This window comes from Neodiprion lecontei, chromosome 2 (genome assembly GCF_021901455.1).
Source record: "Neodiprion lecontei isolate iyNeoLeco1 chromosome 2, iyNeoLeco1.1, whole genome shotgun sequence".
Taxonomy (NCBI): Eukaryota; Metazoa; Arthropoda; class Insecta; order Hymenoptera; family Diprionidae; genus Neodiprion; species Neodiprion lecontei.
In genome coordinates, this window is record NC_060261.1 from 4130046 (window position 1) to 4146291 (window position 16246).

Below are 16246 nucleotides of genomic sequence, written 5' to 3' on the forward strand. Positions count from 1 at the left end.
GGAATGTACAAAATAAAGGTCGCATCAGCGTCAGCTTGCTTTCCGCCGTCGAAGTTGACGTTATTGCGACGTGAGCACGACTTCATTTACGCTGTCGATATTTTCAATAGGGTGGTGCACATGCATTTGGCTTTGCACGTTGTCATTGGCGGTCCATTCGCTGTAGTCATTAGTGCAACTTTACCACCAACCGCCGGTCGCATACATACCGTAAAAACCATGCTTATTATCTGAAAATTGCTAATAAGTTGCGAGTTCACGTGCTAGAAGTTCATCTTGCGAACGCTGAAGATTAGCGAGGTGAATGGTGAATATACAAGCTATTTTCTAAACCGCGACAAATATTTGTGTTCAGAAACAGAAACGATACGCAAAATGCAGAACAAAGTCGTGAAGTCTTATACGGAAATCAAACGAACCACAAACCGCGATTATTATCTTGCAAATGTTGATAAGTTGCGGGCTCAATCGCAAAAACCATATCATTTAAACATCGAAAAGTAGCGAGCTACAAGCCGAAGGACTTTTTCTCTAAAGAAACGTGACGGAATTCGTCTAGGTTACTCTATTCGTATATTTTCATCAATTTATTCCACCGATCGGCAAACAAATGAGCATATACGTGGGCTTTCTTACTCCGAGTAACCACAAATTCCTTGCTTTCTAAACTCATTCATCAACTCTCGTCGTTGGCGACGCATCGCGGATTGTATTTCGGTGCTTCTTATAAACGTAATTTACCCTCCGTATCTTCACGACAACATTTGTCGTTCGTCGGAAGGTCCTTGTGACTATATAATAGGCGTCATTAAATAGCGGAATTCTACTATCTTTTCATCTCTGTGCGTAACAATCAGATAGTGGAGATTTAGAATTAATTATCCTTGTAATAATGATCTGATAGTGGAAGGTTACTATCTAGTTCAGTGAGTCCGCATGTAATCATCCGACAGTGGAGATTTACAATTAATTATCCTTGTAATAACGAGTCAATCAATATCCAAGCCATACCTGTACCCTTACCAATCCTTTAATTAGAATTGTAGGAGGTCACGTTGTGCAAGACGCAGTTTCAATAAGTGCGACTCGGACGCGTGGAGACATCTTATTACGAATAACAAGGGCTTAATTGAACGGTCAACTCAGCGAATCAGATCTACTCGTACATATTGGGGTGGCGCATCGCGAATCGTATTTTGGTCTTGCTGCCTGATAAAATCGTTCGAATTCAGCTTTAACCTTTGAATTTGAATTCAATTTGAATTAGTGAACTCTTCCCATTGGAAACGCATCGCGGATCGTACTTGGGTCTTTCTGCCTGTCCTGGGCTTTCTTACACCGGTCATCATAAAATTCTTGCTTTTTGAATTCGTTTGTCAACTCTTCTCCTTCTTGACACATAGCAGATCCTACTTTACTCTTTCTACCTGACAAGATCGTTAAACTTTCTTTTTAACCGTTGAATTGAATTGGTGAACTCTTCGCACTGGGAAAGCATCGCGGATCTTTCCCGTACTTCGGGTTTTCTCTGCCTGTCGGTGACCCTTTGATATTACGAGATATCACGCGATTATATATTAGAAATGTCAAAACGAGTGAGAAAATACAAATTCCGAACCAGCCTGAATGTATCGGAAAAACAAATACCCCACGACACCACTTTTGAAAATGATAGCTGGCTAGGGAAAATGAGGAAAAAAAAAAAATTTCATAACGGAAGAAAAAAAAAATATATATTGAATCTCAAAAACTCTACCAGCTTGAAATAAGTGACGTTCACGTCCACCAAACATCGGTAAGCAATTCATTGCATTACAATTACAGAATAACTTTCAAGGAGTTGGTTTTTGATAAATATAGATATACGTTTGATTTCGGCATGGCTTACTAAATTTCAGAGAATTTTAATACTGCAATGTAATGATTTTTCCTCAATATGTATCTTTGCAGTAACGTTAATAACTTCAGCTACATAAAACTCTTTCATATTTCACGATACCATAACGATCACGGTTTATCCTAATGTCGTCATCTGCGAAATACGTCCCCTCGTCCCAAATTATTTTATTCCTAACATTCAATTAAATGTAATAATATTATTCTCAAGTATCAATTTGATTTTCTTACTCCATTTAGACGATGAAAATAAGAATAATTTAAAAATATGAAGTTACTTGAACTTGGTCCGACGACTACACCTGGGCAAGGTTTTCTGCAGTTTTCTCTTGTCCCTCGTGCAAATGCGCATGGTTGTATTGAACATCTCAAGACGGCTGCAGCCGCAATTCTAAATCATGAAAATAACGAATAATCGCAGTTTGTCTCGGAATGACTTTCAAACGGAAGCTCAAATCGTAAAATATTAGTTTTTTTCCACAACCCTGTATCTGATTATGAGTGAATAACCGTGGCTTACCACGAATGCGGTATATAATTATTCAAACTATAAGTACCGTACCGTTACTTGTGTGAGAGGAATTTTCACGAGAAAAAAAAAAAAAAAAAAAAAAAAAACGTCAGATTTTGTATAACTTGTATGTGCGGTATGTAATAAAGAACATTTCAGTTAAAATGAAAACGTATAATTTCACAAAATCAACTGATCGATGCTGACCCAGTATCTGCAGTTCTGTTCATTGAAAATAAGTTCAGAGGTACGACAAATTTGATATGTTCACCTGATAACTCGATTGGAGAGGTAAACTGATCACTTATGGAGACGCGAGTAACAAGATAGAGGGACGGAGAGTTTCCATTTGTTGATATGGATAAAAGATGCTTCAGTTCTAGGGAAATCATCTAACGAAGAAGCAGCAAGTTTCATTCTTAAACGTCTTACTTGTAGAATTCCACTTAACGCTTTGACGTAAAAATTCCGAGTTTCAAGACTGTTTGTGGTAAATCCAAATCTGGTGGGAGCCAAGTGTAAAAATAGAATTTTGGAAGGAGCGCTGATTGAGATCTATGAAGCTTAGTTGAAGTTTAAAAACAATTTATGAAAAAAAAAAAACGTACATTTTTCGCTATAGACCATCATTATTCCTTGACTTTTACCGGCAGGCAAAATTTCCTGATTATTCCCGATTTTCCCGATCGGTAGTTTTAACATTAAAACATTTATAATCAATAAATCACCAAGTGTTATTTCACCTTCGAAATCCACATTTACTTCAATTACTTCAATCAAGAATCCTCTATTCCGGTTGTTCTTGAACGCAAAAAAGGATGTCGAACACCTTACAGCTCGGGAATAAACTACCCTCAAGTTGTTGCGACAGGAAGGAAAATCGTTCAATTTTTCTACAATTATCTGCTCAAGATAGAATATTTAACATCATGAGTTTTGCTGAACATTAAACGTACCAAACGATAATATTTTAAATTGCAACAATTTTATAAAAACTGTAAACAATTAATGTAATAGAAAACTTCTTCCTCTAATCTCTAATCTTCAAATCAAGGCTTGCCCTGCTAAATATTATTGTTGAATACTTTTTCAACAACGAGTACGTCACAGAATTCGGTACCAGTAACCTTGACTGGAAAAAAAAAAAATTGTACCAAATCTGTCTGGCCCGATGTTGTTGTTGGTTTTTTTTTTCTTTTCTTTTTTTTCTTTCTTTTTCACTTTTTCTTATTTTTCTTTCTCTGGGCAACGGTAAGTTAGTGATAACAAATATTCTCGCAATAATAGTTCATGAAAATGACCCTTGACATTTGAAGAACTGATTTGTCTTAAAGCCTAAGGAAAAATAATTATTCACAGGTTGATGGGTCACGTTTTAATCGCGTTACAAATAAATAGAATTAGTTGATTACCTTGATTATACAGTTATATACTCTAGTTCACTCAATGAACATGAGGTTAAATTTAATTCTTTGTAATGAGAAAATTAAGAAATGCAAATTGAAAACTTTTGACCAGAAAATGCGAATTTCTGAACACGCAAGTACCTAATCTATTTAGGCCGTTTACTCAGAGAAGATTGTGTAAAATCTGATCCAAAGAAGATAGTAACAGTTAAAGACTTCCCAAGACAACAAAACGCAAAGAATATAAAATAATTTCTAGAATTTATTGGCAATTACAGACGCTTTGTACCAAATTTTTCCAAAATAGTAAAACCTTTAGACAGGATTTTTCACGTAATCGCGGGATAAATTGTGAGAAAATGCAATACTTCAATATCTTTCTTTCACCATACCTTTTATACTAACGACGGATGCATCAAGATTCGTCATATAAGGAGGCGTATTAAGTCAGGGTCCAGTAGGAAAAGATTTGCCGGTAGAATACAAAATATGTAACCAGATTACAAGATCAACGAAAGAGAAGTTACTAAACAGTTGAAAACGAATTACTGGCAATAGCTTATGCGGTAAATTTGAAAGTAATTGCTTGGGCTTAGGCTTATAAAATAAAATTGGGATATTCTGCAAAGAAAGTAGAATATAATATTGAAAGTGATCTGTAGAATGAAATTTAAATTATACAACTACCCTGTGAACTTGACTCACAATCAATCAATTAAATAACTTGGAATTACCGTTTTACTGTTATTTAGATCTTAAACAGCTATAAAAAAAAATTTACTTGCAGAATCAGAAACAAAAGTAAGTATTGGCACGTGATAAAAGCGACCTGGAGAAGCACCTGTAACCCAAATACATGCAAACTCACCAATGCTGCCAAGTAATGGAGTAGTCATTCGGATGTCTTCGCTTAACTCTGTAACAAATAAAGATACAAGCTCGAATTAATTTAGCGAATTTTTATATTGTGGATGTTTGATGCTGATATTCATCATTATTATTGTCCGCTTCCATGCTCATTCACTTTACGTCACGGAAGGATAAAAATTCAGCTCCAAATTTACCACCTTGATTCATCAACCATTATTTGAATAAGTATTATTCTCACCTTTTCTGACTTGGTCCGCACTTCAGATACGAAATAATCCTGGTGGCATTTACGGTTTAACGATGAAGCTCCACACTTTAGATGAAAAAGTTCTCGTAGCATTTGCTGTTGAACGATGAAGCGACGTACTTTCGACACTGGAATGAGAGTATAAAAGAATATTACTCAAAACAATATACTTGAATCAGATTTCACGTCACTTTATAGACTATCTGTGTTGATTTAAATTTTTTTTAAATAACATTTAAATAGTTTCAGATGTAGTAATAAATAAACTACAGAAACTATTGATAGAAGGCGAATAGAATAAACAAAAATAATAAAGAAATGCATAAATCTGGTAGGCAACATTTCATATCAGTCAAGCATGACGGCTATAATCATTTGCAATGAAAAATGAAATTGTAATTCAAAATCAAGTATGATTTCAAACGAATGTACCTGTTTTTTTTTTTTTGTTCTTGCAATAACGTTGTGACCTATGCAGCTTCTGTACTTTGTTTTCCAAGATTTTTTGCTAGGTTCACCCAACTGAGATATTCACCAGCCCCGAACGATCGACCTGCAGTTTAATGCTGCAGTCGGGTAAAAAAACAAATCACTATGTTAATATTTCGTGTTCATCGACATCCCAATACTCAGGGTTGATAATTGATTTTATAAGTCTTGATAAATAAATTAAACCATCTTTCAAATTTCAAATAATAAAACTTAATCAAGTACGAAAGGTTTTCGGTAGCTATCAACTTGCGAGAGAAATATTCGAATACGATAGTGATAGTTTACAACATCTAACATAATCAAGAGATAATTAAACAAATTGAATTGCGATAGCTAATTTACGAAGTAATTGTTGATGAGAAATTAAACATAGTTAAATTAAGATGCTTGAAATTCAAGATATAATTAATAGAACAAATTTTATAGAGAGTTTACGAGAGAAGGGCAGCGAAGATACTAGAAAGTATGCGGAGTAAGCCTTGCTCACAACAGAATTGAAGACAACAAAGCGAGATTTGAATTTACAAAAACACAGTATAACAATGACATAAGAAACTTATTTTAATCGCTTGCAGGACAACTGAAAGGTACGGCGACCTCAACTAAACTCATAACTCGAAGAAGGTCGATTTAATATTACAATGTCATAAATAGAAAATAAAATAACCACAACCGGTGCTTTTAGAAGAACCGGCTAAAGCCACAGCGCGATGTAAACAGCGGTCACCTCTACGATGAAAAAGTTGATCATGTTATGTGGCGTGCAAAATCCGTTGTTTACATCGGAATATACGGGCATATACCGGCATCGAACATTCTAGATGTTTTTCATCCACGTCTAATACATGTATAATCCACGTAAGAAATGACTTTTGTTAAATCAGTGACCACGTTATTTCGAAAATCATTGCAATATGTATTGAGAAAATTATATATTGAAATTAGTAACGTTATGTCGTAACGATTCATGGTGAGGAAAATCCGTTATTTCGCGATTTTTGAATTGTCTGAAAATCGATGAACCGTAATAAAACAAAACCCACTTATATTTCGAATTCTTAGTTCCTTAAAAATCATTGTAAAATTAAGAAAATTGTGATTTTTTTCAGCAATGTTTCGTTAGAATAACGTTACAACTTCAACCTCGTTCGAAAAAGCAGTACTTGAACGAAGTAAACGGTTTTTCCGATGCCTTTTTGTTTCTTTTATTATCAATGAATATAGAGCGTTTTTGTTCGTTGAAAATCGATACTTTTACTTTGGACTGCAGCTGTTTTATGAAAAATCAATATTTCATTACTTCCTCCGTTCAAGCACTACACAATTTTATGCAAAAACTGCTAGTTTGACATTTTTACGTTGAACGATTTGTTTCCGGGCAGCATGCGATCATCGCAAAAGACGTTTTCCAAACAATAATCCGCACAAACTATTATATCTAACACATTTATAAATATCTTTCATCGGAAAGAAAAAATTGTAAAAGGTACCCAAAACCGTACTCGTTCATGTAAGAAGTAAAAATTTTAGCTGCGAGGTCGCTCGGAAATTCAAAAGCATCACAGGACGCAACCAAAGAAAATACGGTACAGAAGATACGAGAGAAAGATATGAGCAGCTTTGCAACTTTAGCATACAGTAAAAAACCAAAAGCCTTACCTTAGCCGATGATTCGAGCACTCACTGATTCGAATGTGAAATAAACTTGTCAGTAGCAAAAGAAAACGGTAGAAAAGGTAAGAGGACGAAAAGGAAACGAAGGTAAAACGATAGAGCAAAAGGTAAAAGTTACGGTAAAATCGATAGTGAAGAAGGTAACAAAAGGAAAAGGTAGGAAGAATTAAGCAGGAGGGAATTTTCTAGATCAACGAGTTGCACGGAATTAACGCAACGTGTTGACTCTGGGCTTGTCGAACGAAGATTAAGAAGAATACGAACCACGAGGAGGGCCGAAATTCGTTCCGCCGATCTCGCCGCTGTCATCCGATTGCATCCGATGATCCTTCTTCCTCCTGATTGGTTGTTGTTTCCCGTCGTGAATATCCGATCATCCCCCTCGACGCGCGAATCAATTACGAATACACGTGTTACGAAAATTTCCGCTAGATGTGGCGCGATGTTTGTCCTTTAACGTCGTCATATTGCTCATTTTTCGCACACAGCCTTTCTGTATGCAGCCGCTACTCCCGACTGGCCGGCTGGTTGCCTGTCATTAGGAACTTTTGACGAAATTATGCAGATGATATCTATGACCACAGGATTCTGACTGGAGAATGACAGCATTGAAGGGGTATTCCGATGTGGACATTTTTTATTTTCCATATTTTTTTCCACTAAATGCTATCCAACCGGTCATGTTAACTTTTTAACACGTTACTATAAACACCTACACTCCTGTTCCTGATAGATATACGTATTTTGGTCATCGCCCAGCCGATCAATGCTCAATTTTATACGTTGAAATTTGAAATCTTCGTGATTGTTTCACACTGTGCATTTCGAAAGTTAATAACGTTGCGGTACATCGCGACTTTCCTACCATCGTTTGATTCCCGACGAATCAACCAACGACATTGTTGAAAAGAGATACCCATACGCACATGCTCGAATCCTGCGGCTGATCCCGAGACGCCCACCTATATTCTTCGTCATCTATATTCGGTCTAAGCGATCTAATCCGAACACATTCTACTAGCACTTACGATATCTTATTTTATTTTGATGAACGACCCGTGGATTATAGTTCATTTTCTGCCAGCTGAATTCAATTTGGATTCGTTCAGAAGGTGATAAAAAAAATTGTTTTGGGTATGGCAATGATGAGGGTTGTTATGATTATTAATACGGTCGATAAAGAATTACCATACAAAACCGGTGGATTAATAGTTCCCGCCGATAAAGCAGCTACCGGATCGTTAACACGGCTTCTAGCGACCCCAGTCGCCCAGGTCCACTTACCCGCCAAGTACTGGTCACGAAAATCTGCAGAGGAGTCAGTCTTTGAGTTTTACTGTCAACGGTTAATTTCACACACCGCCATGCGAAACAACGTCGATGGTTAAACGTCACTATTTGAGGTTACGTCGTGTTCTCAATTCGCAGCGCTATGAGTATACCACGTACCCATGAGTCAGGGAAGAATATTAACTGACTAATAAAATCAGCGTCACTTGACAGCCACAGAAGTATTTAACACGTTGAACTATTAGTGTTATTGGTCACGTCGAAAAAATCATAGAAATTGACGCATGTTCCTTTCTAACCTACTAAAACAATGACGTAGTTTCAGAATGGTACTAATAACCTTCCAATAACCTGTTGTGCTCTGTATTACATGAAGTACGCAAAGCATAATGAAGTTTATGCCAGAATTGTTTACACAATCTTCAGCTCGGCTTGGCACACTGTCAGAATTAGAGAGAACACCTGATGTGGTATTGGAAACACCACTATTAATGCTTTACACAAAGGTTTCCTCTTTCTTTAAATTTACTTGTCAAATTTATCTCTATTATAATCTTTCAGTCAAATTTCAATGTAAGCGAAGACTATACTCATTATTAAAATTTATTTTTTATACAACAATATTTACAAATAATTTCAGCGTGGTAGCGTTCCACATATTACCAAAGAGGTACTAGAAATGATTACGCCAGAAAAACTGTTACTAACAATGTCACTGCCTACCACATTCGACATGACCGATCCAGTCCGACAATTTAAATCAATTGCAGATTTTGTGGGATTGAAGGTAAAGTTTAAATTATAACATAAATTAAAGGCTAAGATTTCAAAAGATGCGTTGTGTATATGCTCCTTCGTAATGATATTATTATTCAGGAATATCCTGTATTTCTTACAATGGAAGATCCGGCACAACCCACTGTTTCTGGCTACAATGACGAAGACACTATTGCAGTGTGGACCAGACATGGAAAGCAGATAATTAACGCAGATGGTTATATGGATATAGTCGAGGCATTTAGGCCAGACTTTTATCTGGCACTATACGACAGCGATACCCACTCTGGTAGCAGTTCCAAGAGAATCACAAAATCTGTAGACCGCAGTATAAAAATGCTTGATAAGTGTTTAACCAGGCATAAGGCGTCTGAAGTCGTAAGAAATAAAGGCATTTTTGGCGCCGTTGGCGGCGGATACAACACAACGGCTAGAGAAATGAGCATAAAAAATTTAGAAGGCAAAGATTTGGCTGGATATGTTATTGACGGGTTACACAATAACGGGCCAGAAACTGAAAAGATCCCTTTCCAGTTTGTGGAAGATATCGTCAAACACACGATTGTTGGTACATCATCAAAAAAATGCACTACTCAGCTTCTTGAATATTCTATTTTCCAACCTGATCGCATTATTTCTTTCAGAGCTTATTACCACAGGACAAAATGCGTGTCACGATGGGTGCCTGGAACCCCGTAACTGTAATAAATCTTATCAAACTAGGAGTGGATTTATTCGATTCTTCTTATCCCTATCTCGTCACCGAACGATCATGTGCACTCACATTTTTATACCATCATTCTGAAACCGGCGAATCGCCTATGATATCGATATCAGAAAAACGGTAATTTACATTCTCTGTGCATCTATATTTTGAATTGAACAAAACAGTATCTGATTTACTTTTTAATTGTTCAAGGTATGCGGATGATTTCACACCTATTTGCAAAGATTGCAAGTGTTTGACATGTTTGAATCATACGAGAGCGTATCTGCATCACTTGTATCAGACCAAAGAACTCTTGGGCGCAGTTCTCTTAATGATGTAAGTAAAATGAAGAGCATTTTTCTTAGCAATATTTTGAGGGCAATTTATACTTCTACCGAACTTTTTCAAATTTCAGACATAACATACACCATTACCTAGAATATTTCAAGGAGATACGAAACAGTTTACGGAACGGCACTTTTCGGGAACTAGAAACCAAAATTTATGTGATATTTGCTAAAAATGATTCAGCAAACTAAAATTTGTGTATAGTATCAATAAAACCATTTTTTCTAACACTTGGTCGTTTTCTGATTTGATAACATCTCCCAATACGCGAAATTATTCAATGATTGTGCATTAAAACGAAGCAAGTTGTTTTGCACTTATACTTCGTGCTGATTTAAAAATATAAAATAGAATTATTCAGGCAGAAAATTAGGATCTAGGTAATTGTACGATGAATTACTGAAGTTTTGTGGAAAATAATCCGTGTCGTAGCTTCTATTTGACTGAGATGGTCGAACAGCACATAATTTGTGTAACGGGGAATGCATTGGCGTTTCAGACTCCAATTGTGCGACAGCACAATCTCCACAGAGATTCGTTTTACCTTGACAATCTTCGCAATGCCATCGGGTTCCCTTCAGAGGCTCTTCTTCGCACAATGAACACTGCAAAGAATGACATTAAATTCATTAGCAAGAATGAAGTGCATAATCGTGATTTTCATTATTTGGACGCGAAATTAATGTTAAGTGACTTACTTTGTATCCAACATGCTGATAAGCCTGCAACTGTTCATCTTCTTTTTCTGCTTTGACTTGTCGAAGCAACTGAATATGTCTCAACTCTACAGTATCCTCAGTGGTTCCATTTCCACCATCATCTTCCTGAACAGAGTGCAAGATTCAGAACTCGATAAAACGTTGAGAGTTAGAAGACTTACCGAGTCCTCCGTCACCGACATATCGCGCATATCGTCGCCAATGTTGAAAGACATGTCCTGATGTGGAAAAAACGTGGAGGGTCTAAACAACAAATAATTATTTCGTTGGTGTCTGTGATTCAAACTTCTTTTAACATCCAATTTAACTTTTGGTCCTCTTCCGGGAATTGGAAGTCCAGCTCTGAGTAGCTTGATAAAATATTTTTGTACACGGCTTGAGACTTGCTTAGGCGTTCGGTTACCTGTAATATAGCAAGTCTCACATTTAGCAATGTTATAATAACAAAGAGTAAAGTTCAATTAATTATGGAATGATCTCACATCAGTTGTAGAATGAAAAAACATTTACCAAGTGCATTGGCAATTTTGGTCCAACGGCGCATTTCTACTTCTTCAGGCGGATATTCGACCAAAAGTTCCTCTAAACGTCGCTGTTCTTCTGTTGTCCATAGCTGGTTGAATGTCTCAGGTTTTGTTTGGTCAAATGCTCGGCCTCGTACAAGAACCTGAAGTAGAGATACATTGCATTTAAAAGAAAAAATGAAATTACAATAGAACTAATACAATATTAGAGCAAGTAAAGATTAGTTTGCGGATTGTAAAAATCGTCATTTATGTGTCATAGCGCAATAAGAAAAATACTTTTCCATCGTCAGGTTCGCTTTTTATTTGAAGTTGAGGAAGAATCGGTCCATGCCGAGTTTGTGGTCGCATAGAGCTATCGGGTAATACTATATTATACTGAGTCCAATCAATGTAGGGAATTTCAGCAATTTTTTGTGGCCCAGGAAGCTCGAGAAGATCGCCATCCTGTAGTCTGGCGACGAAAGATATGGGATCCGTTACCGCAACTGCTTGGATTTCTAATAATTTATCCAAGTCAGCGATTCCTTGGGTTCTCTGAGCCTCTAGTATTACAATTGTTTTTAAAAGTGCTGTATAATCTTTATTCCCCTTTAGTGCCAGGTGATCGGATTCAAAGTAATATTCCCCATCCTCGGCCTCGGAGTTTCGCACCTCTTCGTCATCCATTATTCTGCTTGTAGAAGAAGTTCTAAGGAAAAAAGAGGATTTATATTAGACTAAATTTTCATAGGCAATAGAAACCGTTCAAACACTTACAATTTGTAAGAATATGTCAACAATAAGTTGGACACTATGTCCAGACTTGTCATTATTGTCAAATATAAATGAGAATAAAACAATCTCACTCTCACAACCTTGTTACCTCCTGACGATATCCGAAATTTTTCACACGATAAACAATCCTTAAGGCACGGTAAACTTTTAAGCATACCAATAAACGCAAGTAACAAATTCAGCGTCATAAACTAGAAACCCGGTTGATTTTGAGGTTATGTCAGCGTCGGTGGGCCAAATATTTTCTGGGGTCCAGAGTTTTGAATGATTATTCATCACTTTATAGAAAGTAATGCGTAGCACAAAATGATGGAATATCTGTTTATAAAGATACGAATTTATTATCACAGCACAAAGAAAGAATGTTCTTGCTAAACTTTTACAAACGTAAATTCTCCTAATACATAGTAATATTAGAATCCGATTTTGTAGGAAACTGCATGTCTAGCTGACGATATTCAAAGGCGCATTGATTGCGCTCGGCTTTAGAATCTAGTTCGTGATACAAGATGCTCAGTAAATACAAAACATTTTTCACTCTGCTAAAAGCCTCGATTTTGTTAAAATGATCCTTGGCTTTGCGCAGGGATTTAACAGCATTTTCCAGCGCTGATTTCCTATCGTCTGTGATGCTTGATACTGTCGTGGCTAGTAAGCATTTTGCATAAAGAACAAATGCTCTTCCCTGGTCAAGACACCCGCCGTGGCTGAGTACGGGTATTATAGCATCGTTGACTAACTTCATTGCCTGGCTCGGCATACCCATTACAAGCTGCAATAGCAAATTTGTTGATTGGATCAAAGTTGCAAAATATATTTTCATATTACGTTTAGAACAATACCTGTATATTAGCAAGATTCATTTTTATGATGGCTTGCTGATACGAGAGGTGTTTGCTAGTGGCTATCTCCACTGCTGTATTTAAAAGTGCAAGAGCATTGGTACCAGTTGTTCCAAGACCAGGGAATCTAGAGGAGCACATCACCTGGCTGGATAAAATCATAAGTCGCACTTGATTCTGTGGATTTAAGTTCTTAGTTTTTTCAATACTATCAATGAGCTCCATTATTCTGGGAAAGTCACCTTTGGCGAAAGAAACTTCAGCTTGCCTAGAACGTTAAAAAACGACCAATTACAATAAACTCTGCCCAATGACTGTTTCCCTCTTTAATTTTCACCAGCCTCAGTGGTTTCTTTTCTCAAAAGTCAGCTCTTTACGATATTATACCTAAATTTGCTCTCCAAAGGATCTATACTAGAGATTTGTTTAGCTATGGCTTCTGCTTCGCTCCATTTTTCATGCCTCATTGTCCGTGTGAATTTGTGCATTTGTTCACTGATCATCCATATCTGTGAATCGTGGAAAATGATTTTAACAACCGTGGTTTCGAATGACAAACCGTATTTCAGCGGATAATATCTTCTGATATTTCGAACTTTTACCTTGCTACTCGGTTCATTTGGAAATCTTTCTTTAGCATGATCCAGCACCACCTCAGCCAGAATGTATTCACCCAATTCAACAAAGATATTGGCTACGTTAACTACTGCCTGACATGTCGATGAGCCGTTGAACATTTGCTGTTTTTTATCTCCAGAATTATGCAATAGTAATAATTGCGAACAAAGCGAAGACATCTTTGTCTTACCATAATAAGCCCACAATGCCGCTTTCTCAGCATATGACATCGACATCAAGTCAATCATCGAATGTTGGCAGTTGAGGACATCAGATTTTACCAATGTCTGAGAGACCGAGAAACAGATCTATCTAATGAATTATGTTCACACTGATGTGTGCACGCTTTCAAGTTTGCAAAAAAACTCTGAACGTACCTCAAACACTTGAGGAGGACTTTTTGCTTCGATCGCAGAGTAGTGAGCAGATGCTATAAGGCGAAGACTGATTGTGTGAGTGATAACGAGCATGCTGGCCTTGTCAACAGATCTTTCGATGAGTTGTCCTCTGTGTGAAATGAAACCAAGCATTAATATGTTTAATATTTGCAATATGAAAAACTGTACACTTCATCTATTTAACAATTACTTTCGGTCATCGATTAGATGATACATCCAAGAATGAGCGTGCTGTAGACATATATTATCCCCAGACTCTTGTGCCATCATAATTGCCTCTTTCAAAGCTGCTAAAGCAACTTTTCTGAAATAAAAAAACGATGGAACAGCTGTTTTACATTTATATGTAACTATAAATTAAAGACTAGTAAAAATTGAGAGTCCTGAATCGAGTAAGGAGCTCGATTATACAATAAGTCGATAAAAACGATTTACTTGTGGCCAAACTGGGCATGAAGAGCTGCAAGATTTAAAGCGGCGTATCTGAAAGTTCGAGTTCTGTCTTCAGATGTTGCCCGATTATCGAGAGGTGCTAGTCTATCAAAACAATGGTATAGACTATCGACCGCTCCACAATATTCGTTCACTCGTAGACAGTTCAAGTAACTGAGGTAGTGCTATAAGATATACTAATTAGGATAGCTTCAGAGTGTAAGATAAATCAGGCAGTGAGACTAATATAGTGAAATGCTGAGATTAATGCATACTCACAGCTTCGGCATAGTACGGACTACAGTTGAGCAGCTCTTTGACGAGGGCTTGCAGTTCCGCTGGCGGCAATGCCTTATGTTCGTCCGTTTGAAGAGCAAGAGCTTGTTGGGCGACGAGTAATTCCGCCTGGCGTCCTCCCCAGACGACGTCATTTCTAGAAACAGAAAAGACTGACAGAGTTAAATTTGTTTGCATATTAAGAAATTAATTATGAGTTTTTGTCTCTAAATTCTTACTGATTGTCCAAAAGTTCATCCATTTTATGTCCCATCGACAGACCCAAGTTCTCCATTTTATACAGAACTTGCCAATAAGGTTTAAAGGATTCGTACAACGCAACCACTTGATGAAACGTTAATTTCTCAAAGGATATTATTATCCGTCTAGTGTATAAACCGAGAACTGAGTTCTTGTTCAGAGCTGGATGCGCTACGCAATGATCTAATGGCGTGTCCATCAGACGCATGAGACTTTCTGATAGATCCAATAAACCCTCGACTCCTTTATGGTATAATTCATCCAGCTTGACCTCGAGCTGTTGCGCGAACCGCTGCAGTACGTACTCTTCGGAATGAAGAAGGTTCAGCAGGTTACGAAAGTCTAGATCTGGCGACTGAAGGAAGATGTTTATGCAAAAGAGAAGAGCCGTCAGTAAAGCAAAACAATATCTTGTCAATCAGATGTGCTTGTAGTAAAAGAAAAATTGGAGAAAGAATAGGGCAGTACATACCTGAATCAGTTTCAACGCCAGGACGCAAAAATCGCGTCTTTCTATTATCGCTAAAAGCATAAAACAAGAGTTATTGAGTACACTAAAATCCAGCAAAGATTAAATTAGCGGAATACGGATAATTTTCACCTTTTGTCGGTTCGTTGCAGTACTCTCTGATCAGCATTACGACTGCTATTTTGTACGGGGTCAGAGTTTCTTTTTGACATTTTTTCACATTTGTTCCGATATTCAGTAAGTCTTTATTCATTTTCAAGGATTACGTTTATGTTCAGATTAGAGGTTAGTTTGAGTTAGGTTAGGGTTTTTGTTGACACACAACTATGGACATTTGACAAGCTTGGAAAATCCAGAGTCCCTGTTTTATCAGCAGTCTCTGCAAAACATTGATAAAACAGAAACTCTAGTTAACCATTAGTCAGCGACTAGAACTCTAGTCAAAGCTACGAAACGCCACAATAATTGTACACTAGTATTAAGAGTACGAAGTACTGAAATTTTATCTTTTGCAATTACTGAATTTACCAATTTTTCTCCTTTTTTCTTCGACAATTTCTAATCCCGAGAAATTTGAGAGCTATTTTAAATAGCAGAAGGAAATCCACGTTCTAACTTACGCGCGCAATTTACTCCAGAGTATGAGTCATCGCACTATTATTATGATTGTTGTTGCGTGTATTCTCATCCCACTATCTTTTCTGACACAC

General features: G+C 37.0%; 3 protein-coding genes and 1 long non-coding RNA gene across 9 annotated transcripts; 1 reads left to right on the forward strand and 3 right to left on the reverse strand.

Moving 5' to 3' along the window:
* Positions 1-4268: 4268 nt before the first annotated feature.
* LOC124292724 lies at positions 4269-7347 on the reverse strand. 2 transcript variants are annotated; one of them, XR_006902631.1, is made up of 4 exons: positions 7082-7347; positions 5363-5496; positions 4922-5058; positions 4269-4729 (listed from the first exon to the last, which is right to left on the reverse strand). It is a non-coding gene; the product is annotated as an uncharacterized LOC124292724 (long non-coding RNA). The 2 variants fall into 2 exon arrangements; XR_006902630.1 differs by lacking the exon at positions 7082-7347 and having other exon boundaries at positions 5363-5748.
* Positions 7348-8449: 1102 nt separating this feature from the next.
* On the forward strand, positions 8450-10450 carry LOC107222740 (queuine tRNA-ribosyltransferase accessory subunit 2). Of its 3 annotated transcripts, XM_046730580.1 has the most exons (7): positions 8451-8607; positions 8706-8892; positions 9027-9173; positions 9263-9727; positions 9808-10007; positions 10083-10208; positions 10288-10450. In XM_046730580.1, the coding sequence occupies exons 2-7, from the start codon at positions 8776-8778 to the stop codon at positions 10409-10411; spliced, it is 1179 nt and encodes a 392-aa protein (XP_046586536.1). In that variant the 5' UTR covers positions 8451-8607; positions 8706-8775; the 3' UTR covers positions 10412-10450. The 3 variants fall into 3 exon arrangements, with proteins under 3 accessions (XP_015517725.1, XP_046586536.1, XP_015517724.1); XM_015662239.2 differs by lacking the exon at positions 8706-8892 and having other exon boundaries at positions 8450-8607; XM_015662238.2 differs by having other exon boundaries at positions 8451-8892.
* LOC107222742 (ZZ-type zinc finger-containing protein 3) lies at positions 9573-11722 on the reverse strand. Its single transcript, XM_015662240.2, has 4 exons — positions 11450-11722; positions 11101-11342; positions 10919-11044; positions 9573-10825 (listed from the first exon to the last, which is right to left on the reverse strand). The coding sequence occupies exons 1-4, from the start codon at positions 11481-11483 to the stop codon at positions 10574-10576; spliced, it is 654 nt and encodes a 217-aa protein (XP_015517726.2). The 5' UTR covers positions 11484-11722; the 3' UTR covers positions 9573-10573.
* Positions 11723-12035: 313 nt separating this feature from the next.
* On the reverse strand, positions 12036-16226 carry LOC107222738 (anaphase-promoting complex subunit 5). 3 transcript variants are annotated; one of them, XM_046730578.1, is made up of 13 exons: positions 16157-16226; positions 15669-15915; positions 15540-15589; positions 15046-15422; positions 14810-14963; positions 14534-14715; positions 14289-14402; positions 14078-14207; positions 13685-13987; positions 13470-13591; positions 13083-13350; positions 12223-13012; positions 12036-12154 (listed from the first exon to the last, which is right to left on the reverse strand). In XM_046730578.1, the coding sequence occupies exons 2-12, from the start codon at positions 15787-15789 to the stop codon at positions 12638-12640; spliced, it is 2196 nt and encodes a 731-aa protein (XP_046586534.1). In that variant the 5' UTR covers positions 15790-15915; positions 16157-16226; the 3' UTR covers positions 12036-12154; positions 12223-12637. The 3 variants fall into 3 exon arrangements, with proteins under 3 accessions (XP_046586534.1, XP_015517721.1, XP_046586533.1); XM_015662235.2 differs by having other exon boundaries at positions 15669-15860; positions 16065-16190; XM_046730577.1 differs by having other exon boundaries at positions 16065-16190.
* Between the last annotated feature and the right edge of the window lie 20 nt (positions 16227-16246).